The 11,968-nt window shown below is 54.8% G+C and overlaps 1 protein-coding gene and 1 long non-coding RNA gene across 2 annotated transcripts; both read right to left on the bottom strand.

The window, feature by feature from the left end:
- Positions 1 to 2,000: 2,000 nt before the first annotated feature.
- LOC149997782 (protein PIMREG-like) lies at positions 2,001 to 6,529 on the bottom strand. Its single transcript, XM_090292557.1, has 5 exons — positions 6,477 to 6,529; positions 5,613 to 5,941; positions 4,066 to 4,361; positions 3,508 to 3,603; positions 2,001 to 2,918 (listed from the first exon to the last, which is right to left on the bottom strand). Exons 2-5 carry the CDS (start codon positions 5,904 to 5,906, stop codon positions 2,885 to 2,887), a joined length of 720 nt encoding a protein of 239 aa, XP_090148683.1. The 5' UTR covers positions 5,907 to 5,941; positions 6,477 to 6,529; the 3' UTR covers positions 2,001 to 2,884.
- A 2,701-nt stretch (positions 6,530 to 9,230) lies between these two features.
- LOC149997781 (uncharacterized) lies at positions 9,231 to 9,838 on the bottom strand. Its single transcript, XR_016514303.1, has 2 exons — positions 9,687 to 9,838; positions 9,231 to 9,580 (listed from the first exon to the last, which is right to left on the bottom strand). It is a non-coding gene; the product is annotated as an uncharacterized LOC149997781 (long non-coding RNA).
- Between the last annotated feature and the right edge of the window lie 2,130 nt (positions 9,839 to 11,968).

Raw genomic sequence — 11,968 nt, 5'->3', positions numbered from 1 at the left:
GCTGTCACTGAGGCGGCTCAGTTCTTTCAGCCTGGGCTCTGTGTCAAGGGCCAGGCCACCCTGGGGCCCAGATGTCTGTATACACAGCAGGCACCCGTGTCAGCTCAGTGTCGCTTCTGCTCAATGTCTACCTCTTGCAGTTCCCATGTGACCAATGTGCTCCCCCACAGCAGCTGCTGGTGGGGGTGGCTGGCACCACTGGCAAACGAGGTCCCCTGCTGGGGCTGGAGGGGGGGGGCGTGTTCAGGCTCCCAGCCCTTAACCCTGCTCTCTCTACTAGAAATGTGTCTTCTCTAGCCTGCCCGCTCCTGCCACATCTGCCCCACCTGTCCGCCAGCTCTCTGCTTCACTTTCAGTCCCGCACCTGCATACAGCAGCACCAAGTGCTGGCAAATCTGGTGGGGAGGAGCGACCACTGGCCCCCTCTCTGGTCCGGCCTCCTTTCCGGTCCTGGTGGTTCAGTCTTTCCTGGCTCTCCATATAAGGCACCAGCTCATGTGGCATAGCCACCTCACCCCCAACCCTCCCCTTCCTTTCCAGAATATCCCCTGAATGAAACCTGGGCAGACTTAGTCTGGTTCTCTGAAACTCCACCATCTCCTTTTTGCAGAAGACACTGATGTATTACTCTCAAATCATAAAATAATTAGCGTGAGATACTTCTCCCCTGGTTCGATTCCCTCTCCCTTTTCTGAGAACCCCAGGCTTGGAGCAGGAGCGAGAAAGCATGCTAGGGCGCTGGGGAGTTTTGTGTCCACGTGAGCAGTGTTCCGTGATTTTGGGGGTCGGTGCTGGGATGCGGGGCCTAGCAGGAGGCCACACCCCCTTCCTTTCAGGAGCTCTGGATCAGGCCTCCGAAGACTCCCCCCTGCGCTGCTGAAGGTGTACAGTAGTGAGCTGTTGTGAACGTCCGCTCTAGGAGCTTTAGTGGGCATGTGACTGCGTGTGACTGTGTGTGTGTGCAGTTCTGTGTAGCGACAGACGCAGACCACGCTGGGCTCAGCGCTGCTTTCACAGCAACGGTAACCAGTATGCACTTTCTCTACTTACTAATGGTTTGTTCAGTTCTGTTCGTGCAGTGATGTTGGAGAAAAACAAAGTGGTGTCGTTGTCGGGAGGGGCTGCTGCCCGTCTCCGAGTAGTTCTGTGACCCCCCACTGGCTGTTTTCCAGGGAATCCTCCCTCAGGAGTTGGCAAGCAGGCCTCCCTGCCTGACCAAAGCGCCCTGTTTCTCGCGTGGCATGTTTGTATTCCCAGCTCGGTGGCTGTCCTCACAGATGGCCTGCCTGCCACCTTTCTCTTCGTTCACCCTGGTGGGGTTCAGGGTGCACCCGCGGCCGGGGCCTGCTCTTCCGGCATCATGGGCTTTTTCTAAAGAGTGTGATTCCTCCCTCAAGCTCCACAACCTTTTAAAAATAAAACAGGAGACTTTCATACATTCGGATGAATGGCCCTCCTGCCTGGATACCGGGCCAGAGGAAATAAACATGTTTGAATCCCAGTATTCAGATTCTGGGGAAGGGTTGTGGGCTCTCTGAAAGAGGGGAGGTGGGGTCTCATGGCTTTTTAAGTCATTTTACCACTTGGAGCCCGAACCCATGCCCAGAAGTGTCCCGCAGACAAAAGATGGAACCGACGTTGAAGTGAAAGCTGGGCCCGTGGCAGAGTCCAGTGTGGTGTGGTTTTGCAGGGATGCTCTTCCACCCCGCCCCGGGAGGGGCCCCCAACTGTGAAAGAGCCTAGCAGCTGACCCCGCCTTAAACAACCAACTTTCCCACTGAGTCCCCGGGGGTTTGGGTGCCAAGTGCACTGGAAACCTATTCTCTTTAGCTTAGCCACAAGAAGTCACCTCCCTCCTTACAAAGGGCAGGAGCTGTCCTGAGCAGTGCTGCTCCTCCCTGGCACCCACAATACTGAGAATATAAATAGGTACCCATGGGCCCCGTGTTGCAGAGCCTGAAAATCTCTCCCATTCCTTTTTTTTTTTTTTTTAAGGTATATTTTAAAAAAAGATTTTATTTATTTATTTTTAGAGAGAGGGGAAGAGAGGGAGAAAGGGAAAGAAACATCAATGTGTGGTTGTCTCTATGCGCCCCCAACTGGGGACCGGGCCCACAACTCAGGCATGTGCCCTGACTGGGAATCGAACCGGCAACCCTTTGGTTCTCAGGCTGGCGCTTAACCCACAGAGCCACAACAGCCAGGGCTCCCATGCCTTCCTTTGGAGCAGGGATGGGAGCTGGTTCCCAATACCCTGGCACTGGTAACATGGGGTGACTCCTCGCAGATCCCATTCCTGGGTGCACAACTCAGTGCTTAGTGCTCAGATACCTTCTGGAGCCTGCACTTCACGTTGCAAAAGAGACAATCACAAGGCTCAAGTGTGGGGGCATCTCAAAGCCCAAAAGGGGAGTAGGATGAACACCCCCCTACCCCTCCCAGGTCTCTTGAGCGACCCTTGGGCTGGGGCAGGTAGTCTCTGCCGGGCTCAGATGTGGCCCAGGGGGCACTGCTAAGTCCTAGAGACTTCCTCCAGGAACTCGAGGGGAGGCACGGACCCTAGGTGTGGGGACATGGGGGTCAAGTGTTGCTTTCTTCCTGCAAGACAGAGCTCAGGACAGGGGAAGTAAGGGTACCATAGCATTCCCCCAAAATGAGGGGCTGGAAGGGGACAGGGTCAGGAAGGTGAGCAGCTCCGGCTCCGAGCTGGCAGGAAGACTGTACTTCCCATCCTGCTGGCCATCAGCTCTGTGGGTTTTTCCAGAAGACTCGGTTCTCCAAATATGCATATGTGCTCACGTGGGAGGAGGAGGGGAGGAAGCAGGGGCCGCTGAGAGGGGTGCTTGGTGCTCGGGAGGATGGCGTTACCTGAAGGGCACTGTCCTCAGTCACGAAGGAGAGAGACAGTCATGTCACCGCTAGAGACAGGAAAGCAGGAGAGACAGATACCATTGGGTGCTTCACGCTCTGGAGGGCCCTCCCAACTCGGACTGGACAAGACCAGACCCGACAACATGGTGGGAACTTGGCACGCTCGGCACATAGTCAAAGCCATCCACGCCCCACCGAAAAACCCGTCATGGCCATGTACAAATGGCTCCAAGCTAGGGCAGCTCCAGACCCAGGATCTGCCCTCACAACGGGGTCCTGAGCAGACAGACCAGGAGCTCCAAGCAGCCATGCAGCTTTTCCCAACTCCATGGGCAGGCCGGGCATCAGGGAGCCATGGCGAGTGTCGGAGGCAGGGCAGGCCTTTCAGGAACCAGGTACAAGTCTGGTGCAGTTCCGCGTGATGGACAAGGGCCATATATATCCGGGGTGCATCCTTAACCACCGCCCCAGCCCCAATTAGGTCTTTTGTGCCCTCTCGTGTTGCAGATAAAGAGACCAAGGCTCAGAGGAGGGGAGGGACTGGCCAGGGTCACACAGTGGGCCAGAGCCAGAGGTCTGCCTAAAAAGGAGGACCCTCCCAGCCATTTCCCTCTGAAGCATGGGAAGCCAGCTTACCTCTCTTCAGCCACAATGGCCACATCCAGCTCCTGGGACAGCTTCTGGAGATGTTGGATTCCTGCCCCCACAGGCTCTAGGTCGCTGTCAGACTCACTGAATAGAAGGAAAAAGCCACAGGCACCAGTGACTAGTTGGAAACCTGTGGCAGGAACCCCTTTCAACCCAGCACTGCAGCCTGGGGTCTATGGGGGCTGGTCATCCCCCTAGAACCTCACTCCAGGAAATGACATCAGAGCAACTTAGAGCAGCTGGCAGAAAACAGATGGATTGAGGCTCATGAGGTCAAGGTCAAGGGCAGGTGATCCTGCAAAAAGGTGAGCCCTGCTCTTCCTCACTTGGGGCTCAGTCCCAAGATGGCTGCCAAACTGGTGTCCAGGCTCACTAGGAGGCTTGGGAGAGTGTGATACAGACAGAGCTAAGCTCACCTCTTCCTTTTGCAGATGGGGAAACTAAGGCCCTAAGGACTTCCCCGGCTCCCTGACCGGGGGGCCCCAGGAGGTGCCCAGAAGCCATTGGACCATTAACGCTTTGGGGGCAGGGTGCTCTTCTGCTTACCTGGGTGAGCAGAGGGGCTCTGTAGAGGAGTAGGGGCTCCGGAAGGCGGCCTCCCTCCTGGACCTCCGCAGTGGGTATGCGCGTGGGCCCATGTGGGTGGAGAGGCAGTGATGCTCTCTCTCCCATGGGCTCAGACTTGAGCGGACAGTGGTGGGTCCAGACAGCCGGGTGCTCCTCTGGCTCATGCTGCGACCTGTGGGGCTATTGCCCTTCTGTGTCTCCCTCTTCCTCCTCCTGGCTTTCACCTGGGTTCCCACCAGCCACTTGGAACCGCTGTGGCAGGACTCCTGGATTCTCTGAGACAGGTACGTGGAAATGTGAGCACAGATAAGCCAAGGACAAGCACCCTAGTCTCCAAGCCATACCTCCGGCCCCTCCACCTATCAGCTGTCCTGCACACACAAGCAGCTTTTAGTCTCAGCGGCGAGGGATATGGGTGATGCCATGTGGCATGGGTCCTCTGCCGGGGCCCAGTTTAGAGCCCCCAGGGTATGAGTGCAGGGGTCAGCGGCAGAGCCACTCTGGCTCATAGAGCCTCCATTCACCTAAATCCGAACCCTCTTTCGGGACACAGACTAATCCAGAGACTCGAGGGCAAAGCCTGCTCTCCAGGATACCATGGGATAATTTGTCCCTCTGCTTCTGGTCTTACTCTATTCCATCCTCCACACTGATGCACAGAGATCATCTCAGGGGCAGTTCTTATCATGACACTCAACTGCTCCACACCATTCTAGGGCTGCTCATCGCCCACAGAGTCAAGCCCTAAGCCCGAGCCTTTCACACCAGCTGGACGACGGCTGTTCCTCCACTTGGAAGTCCGCGGTCATCTCACACCCAACGTGAGTGACAGCTTCCTGCCCAAACATGTCATCTGACACCAAACCCTTCCAAATCTACCTTCTGAGCAGCTCTCAAAGTTGCTTACTCCTCTGCAAGTCCAGGCCCCCAGGTCCCCTCATGGAAAAGTCCCTTTTCCATCAAGTAGCTGAAGAACAAGTTCTAATATGCTAATTAGACCCGGTTCCCACGCTGTTATAAGTTCTTCCCACTGGCTCCAAGACTACCGGTATCTCTCGGGAGTGTCGACACCTTGGGCACTCTGGGCGCCTCTCACTGCCCTGCCTTGCTCTCTGGCCACACCCAAACCAAGCTCCTGCCAGCTCTCTTCACTTTCTCCATCTCCCTCGGCTCTGAGTCTGGACTCACACTAGTCCCCCGGTCTTACATGCTCCTCATTCTTCCCCTTTCTTGAGTGAATTCCATGGAATGACCTGCTCAGGGAAGTTTCACCCACTAAGCTTGTTTTGGGTGTCCTCCCACCATGAGCTACTTGCTTACAATTTCATCTTGTGTTGTGGGGATGTTTCCTCAAGGACACTGTTCTCGTTCACTCACTCAACTGTTTGTTGAGCACCTACTAAGTGCCAGGAACTATTCGGGGTGCTGGGGACACACCACTGAACGAATAAAGTCCTTGTCTTTATGGCACCTATGCTCTTGGGGGCTCCTTAAGGCAGCACTGGACCTGGACATGGTCAGCATACCTGGGACACGGCACCCCAGGCGTTCTTAGCTGAGCGAGCTGCAGCCTGCAGGCCCTGCTGCTCCGGCTCTGGGGTTTCCAGGCGTGTCCAGGAGGGGCCCGGCCCCGCGTTGAGGCTGACTGCTCTGAGGGGCGGCCTCCCTTGGCATTGTCCGCAGAGGCAGCCCAGGGCTCCCCTGGAGGTCTCCAGATGGTCAGCTGCGGGCTGCAGCACCTCATTCTCCTGCAGCTGCTCGTGGTCCTGTAGAGATCTCCTGCAAATGGAGACACTCACGCCTGGCCACCGAGAGGCCATCTGCCTGGCCAAGAGTCTGTTCTGTCCGCCAGACCCTGGGGAGGAGGTCAAAAGGCAGGTCAGCAAGGCATCCTCCACCCCATTCTCAAGCTCCACAGAGATAGACCCTGGGTAAAGGAGAAGCAGGCTGGGGAGGGGTGCACTTGGCAACTGTGGGTTCGAGGAGGAGGTGCTTCCTGAAATGTGGAGATGGTCAACAAGGCCCAGAAGAGGGCAGAGGCTGAACAAGGCTGGTCAGCGTTTCCTGCGGCCCCTTGTCTAAAACAGCTGTCTCTCCATCCCAGCCTCCTTTCTGCCAGGGTCGCCTCAGGTCGGGAGGGAGGCAGTCATGATCAGCCCTCCTCGAGCCTCAGCAAATGGGCCCAGCGCGCGATCAGCGCCTCTTTTACAACTTGCCCTGACCCAGTGCGCTCCTGCCGACACCCTGGCCGGCGGGCCAGAGCCCCGGATTTCCAACTTGCAATACCCAGACGCCCCACACGCGTGCCTGTCCTGACTAGACACCTCCTCGCCCCCGCGGTCTAGGTCTCTTCTGAACAGAAGCCCCACGATGCCCCGGCCTGCACTCACCCAGGAGCTTCCACGGTCACCGGACGCCGAGCACAGATGCACCTTGCCCACCCCAGCTGATTTTTGAAACTCCGCGCGGACCCGCCCCCTGGCTCTGTTCTGATAGCTGATTGGCTCCGTCCCCGCCCCGCTGTCGCACCAGGGATCCCATTGGCTCTCTGCTCTTGAGGCCGTGAATCTCGCTCTCAGATTTGCCGGGTTGTCCCCATTCATCCCTAAGGACACCCGCGGGGCTGGGTGTGGCGTGACGCTGCCTGATGCTCTGTGTCTGCGGGTCCCGCCTCCGTCGCCGCCGGATTCCTCCGCCGCCCGCAGGCTCGGCCCCGGCGCCACCTCCCGGACGCCCGGCCGCAGGCCGCCGGGCCCCTCCTAGAACTGCAGGGAATTCTGGCGGGTCTTACTGGGCGGGGCGGAGGCGGGGCCCCGGGCGCTTCAGGACCCCCTCCCACCCAGCTTGGAGGTCTCAGAGGTTTTGTCACAAGGAACTGGGGGCCTGAGTTCCCGTGGAGGTTTTGTTTCAAACTTCCCTCTTGACCCTCTGCCTTCCTGAGACAAAGCTTTGCGCTCGTGTTCCCCATACTCGCCATCCCCCGTTCTACCCCCTAAAAATGCATCCTGGAAGAGCGGACAGTTGGGAATACACCTCCGCTCCCTCAGCTCATTGACCTCTTCCCTCTCTCCAGTCGAATGCCTCCCTCCCCTTAGCATCCAAACGAGCGAAAAATTATGACATTTAGAAAGCACCCCGCTCCCTGTCCCTCCTTTATTGGATCTCAGAGCCGCACTGGCCACTCCATCCCTCGGTTTCCTTGGTGCCATCTTCATCTGGTTCGGCCCGCCCCACCCCCACCCCCAGCCACCGTTGCTGAGGGGCTCCTCGAAACTGTGTCCTTAGTCTCCTCTTCATCTCTGGGTGATCACACCCACCTCTCTGGCCTCAGTTACCGCCCCCACCTCCCCCCGCGCCCCCAACACGCGCGGGATGGTGAGAATCCTGAACACATATGGGACAAGTTACATGCACCAAGAACCTGCGTCAAGCACTTTATTATTATGAACTCATTTGATTCTCCTTGCAGCCTAAGACTAGATGAGGAGACTCAGGTATGGAGAGGTTGTGTTTGTTCCCAGTTTGCCACAGTTATTATGTAGCAGTTAGTATGTGTACACAAACAAGCCTGCCACTCTGGGCCCAGGGTCCATGCCTCTCACCACTGCACCTCACTGCCTCCGCTCAGCCTGCACCTCTCCCAGACAGGTGTGTTTAACCACTTCCTGGCCGCCCAGCTCCTCCTGCGCTCTGCACCACCTAAATCAACACCCCAACAAACATCACCCTGGTCTCTCCTGGCCCGCCTCCTTCTCCATGTTCCCTCTCGGATCTTTCCAAATACCTACTGGTGTCTGATAGATGAAACACTGTGCTAAAAATGAGTCATGGAAGTCAATAGAGCAGATGCATCCTTAACCTCATGGAGCTCAAATCTAGTGTGTGGGGAGACATGGATATTAATGAATCAAGTTACCAATAATGAATTAATCCAAGAAAATTATGAAACAAAAATAGTCATTTAAAGCTGATACCTAGAGAATGAATTAACCAAGTAAAGCATGTGTGTGTTTGAGTGTGTGCCTGTGTGTGTATATGTGTGTGTGGGGGGACTTCTTGCACAGTGAATATCATGTTCAGGGGAATCAGTACCCAAGTAAGACCCCAGCACACACACACACACTCGTATACGTAATAGAAACAAACGTTTCCTGAAATAATACTTGACTATGTGTAATGTCCTTTGATATTTTATCTATTTTTTTAAAAATGCGGGTGACAATTTACTACATGGATTTTACAATGGCTCACTGCTCTAGTTTGCCTGTTCACCTTGGTCCCCTAGTTGGGTTGTTTGTTTCCCAAGTGTCAGAAGTGTTTGTTCCCAAGCCTGTTTATGCCAGTAGTGTTTGTTACTGTAGGTAGGGAATTGAAGTCATGTCCTTTACCAGTGAAATATGAGGGGGGGAGGAGCAAGAGTTGTTATTTTTAGGAAAACTAAATTGAAGGTATGGGAAAGACTAGGGAAAGAGAAACACTTAGAAACAAGTCTTCCAAATTAGATCGTCTTGCCACAATTGTCTGTCAGTACCTGTCACAATGCCTGACACTTCATGTTCATGGATACAACAGCTTATATCTGCCCACGATGTGTGTGCTAAGTGCATTTCTTTATTCTTCTTTCACCCTCAAGGCAATTCTATGAAGTAGACACTATTGTTACTCCCATTTCAGATGACAAAACTGAGGCTCAGAATCTTGCTCACGATGGAGGAGTCAGAGCAGAAACTTAAGCCCTGGATCTCTGACTCTAACACCTGAATTCTTTTATTTGTTTATTTTTGTCAACTTAACTTTTTTTATCCTCACTCGAGTACAAGGGAGGAAGAGAGAGAGATAGAGAGAAACATCAATCAGTTGCCTCCCTCACACACACCAGCCTGAGACTGAACCTGCAACCTAGGCATGTGCCCTGACTGGGACTCGAACCTGCTCCAGCCAACTGAGTCACACCAGCCAGAGCTAACACCTGAATTCTCAACCTTTGGTTATGTGGTCTCGTCAGGCAACAGGAAGGAATGAGTGAACACCCTCTCTGCATGGGGCTTTTCGCCCCCTTCAATCAGAACCATAACTGGCAGGCTAGGTGAAGGAAGATCAGTTTCCATGGCAATGAGAACAAGGAGGACGAAAAATTTTCTCTCTTTTTTAAAAAAAGATTTTATTTATTTATTTTTAGGGAGAGAGGAAGGGAGGGAGAAAGAAAGGAAGACAGACATGGATAGGTTGCCTCTCGTACTCCCCCAACCGGGGACTTGGCCTACACCCCAGGCATGTGCCCTGACTGGGAGTCGAACCAGTGACCTTTCAGTTCACAGGCCAGCACTCAATCCACTGAGACATACCAGCCAGGGGAAACATTTCCTTCTGAATGAAAAGGCTCCCCTTCTGCCTTGCATGGAGCGGTGAAGCTGGGGGGCGCGGTGGAGGTTGTGCTGAGGTGAGAGCAGGCTCCTGGTTGAGCGGTGGAGGGTACAGGGGCTTCTGCCCCTTTCTGTAAGGAGGAAAACCAATCCCTGGTTCCAAGCTGAGGCTTTCTGGGGCCCAGCTCCAGCCCTGCCCTGCCCTGGGAGCTCCATGCCCAACAGTAAATCTTCTACCGGTTTCCTTGTCCTCACGGAACTGTCCGTCGGAGGGAAGCAGCAGACATGACCCTGTGCAAAATGCCACGAATGCGAAGTGCCAGGGCGGCGAGGGGATAGAATGGGGATGGGAACCACACCTGAGCAGGCTCCCCTTGGCATATGGCACTTTAGCTCAGGAATTAGGGGGACAAAGCAAGGGGATGAGGCCAATGCGGGGAGGTCAGGGTGCTGCCAGGTTCCAGGACCAGAGGAGGCTGAGCCCGACAGAGCGGGCAGGGGCCTGGCAGGCTGGGGCCCGGCAGGCAAGAGCCAGGAGCCGCAGGGCTCTGTGGCAGGAAAGGAGCTTAGAATTTATCCCGAGAGCGGTGGGAAGCCTTGGCTGAATTTGAAGACGGGAGTGGGGTATTTAGAGTTGCTTTGCAATGAAGTCCATTAGGAGGTTAGTTTGGGGGCCAAGTGGTGGTGGGGGGTCTGTCTGGAGGCTGTGGCCTGAGCACTTCATTCTTCTCAGCAGTGAAACCGAAACCAGACATCAGCTTCTACACCCTCTTCTCCTCATGCTCCCCCACCTCCCACCCCTGCCACTGAGGGGCTCAATCTCTCAGTTCCATCTTCTCTTGACGATTCTGCAATCCCTGTGTGCACCCTCTGACCCTTCTATAAAGGGAAGCAATTGAAACAGTGGGAGAATTTTAAGTGTGAGACATGATTAGATCTTCTTTTTCCACTGTGAATTATATCATGGACAGAAAAATGCTTAAATCATGAGCCTTGGTAAAATGAATACTTATAAAGCAAACACCATGGATCCATCACCCAAGGGAAAAAACAACATAGCCGGGACCCCAGAGGCAGCCCCACCCCCTTCCGTGTGTCCTGCCCTGCTTCCTCCCTGGACTTTATGGTAATCACTTTTATTTTTCTTTGTAGTTTTTAATCTAAGTATTCACTTTAACTGCTATACATGCAGACAGCTCTAGGTTGCTGTGTGGCTGGAGAAAGGATGGAACAGAAGAGGAGGATTCCCTGCCTCCATACAGGCGTGGAGCTGTGCCCTCAGGACTGGAAGTGGGGTCCTGAGCACTCAGGGAAGGACCCTAGAGGGGCCTGATGTGCTGCCCCAGTCTGGGTTCCCCGGGCCCAGACCACTTGGCCCAGGCTGGGCCTCCTCTATGCCAAGGGCTCCTGTGGGAGACTTTCAGAAGACTGGGTTTCGGGGTCCAACTTGCTGCTCAGGAGAGGCCTCTCAACTTCCAGGAGAGGGAGGCAAGAAACACTGATTCTCCCATTTCAGTTGGGAAATGGAGTTAGGGAAGTTAGGGATAGGAGACAGCTAAGGTCACAAGGTCAGGAAATAAGAGGTGGGGTCAGCCTTGGAATGCAGCTCTACCTGGCTCCTGCAGTATTCTCATCTCTCCCCGTGGCCGGGTCCTGTGTTCCCTCCTCCATCAGCGGTCAAGAAGAGAAAGGTTTGTGGTGCTCAGAATCCTCTTCACCCTCAGGACCTTGGAAAGCCCAGGTACAAAATATTTGAACTTGCCACAAGGTGGCGCCAAACACCAAGTCTTCACCTGATTTTTCACTTCAGACAAGACGGGGAATTCTTGATGCCCAATAAACTCTGTGGGGTCCCAGGGAATAGGGCAGGGATGGGAGACCCCCACTGCTCTCAGCCAGACCTTGTAGGGGAGGCAGGATTGGGGCTGGGGGAGGGCTCCTCAACTTTCTCCAAGCCTGGCCCCCTTCTCATATCTCATTTTAGTATTCTCCCAAGCTAGAAACTGACGATCTTCCTTCCCTCCACAATGTCACATGCTCTTGTGGGTGGATAGGGTTTGGGGCGAAGAGGAAGAAGAAATAGAAAAGAGGGAAGGCAGGGATCACAAAGGCCACAGGGCCCTGGCCTGGGCTTCAAAGGACTAACAGTCTGAGACCAGGGCCAGCACCAGGGACCAGGCAGGGCAGAAGGGACATGGATCTCTTCTCCTGTGGCCCGAGGCTTCCGTACAGCCTGCCCCCTCTCCCGTCTTTTTAAAGAAAGCTCCAGCTGACTTTCTTCCTTCTTGAGGTGGGACAAAGCCAAAGCTGGTTCCCTAATGTGTGACAGGGGCCTTGCTTCCCCGTGAGAAGCAATGGACGAAGGGGCAAGAGGTTGCTGAGAGTGGCCTGGGGCCAGCCTGGGGCACTACCCTTCCTTACTCCTCTAATTCACACCCCACCCCCTGGGCAAATTCCCCAGTCTGGGCTTGAGCACCTCCCCCGCCCTGTGAGATTATCTCAGCCTGGGCTGGACATCT

This window comes from Furipterus horrens, unplaced genomic scaffold (assembly GCF_987537825.1).
Source record: "Furipterus horrens unplaced genomic scaffold, mFurHor1.1.pri manual_scaffold_11, whole genome shotgun sequence".
Lineage (NCBI taxonomy): Eukaryota > Metazoa > Chordata > Mammalia > Chiroptera > Furipteridae > Furipterus > Furipterus horrens.
Note: the sequence above shows the minus strand (reverse complement) of the source record. Positions and strands in the feature narration are given on the sequence as shown.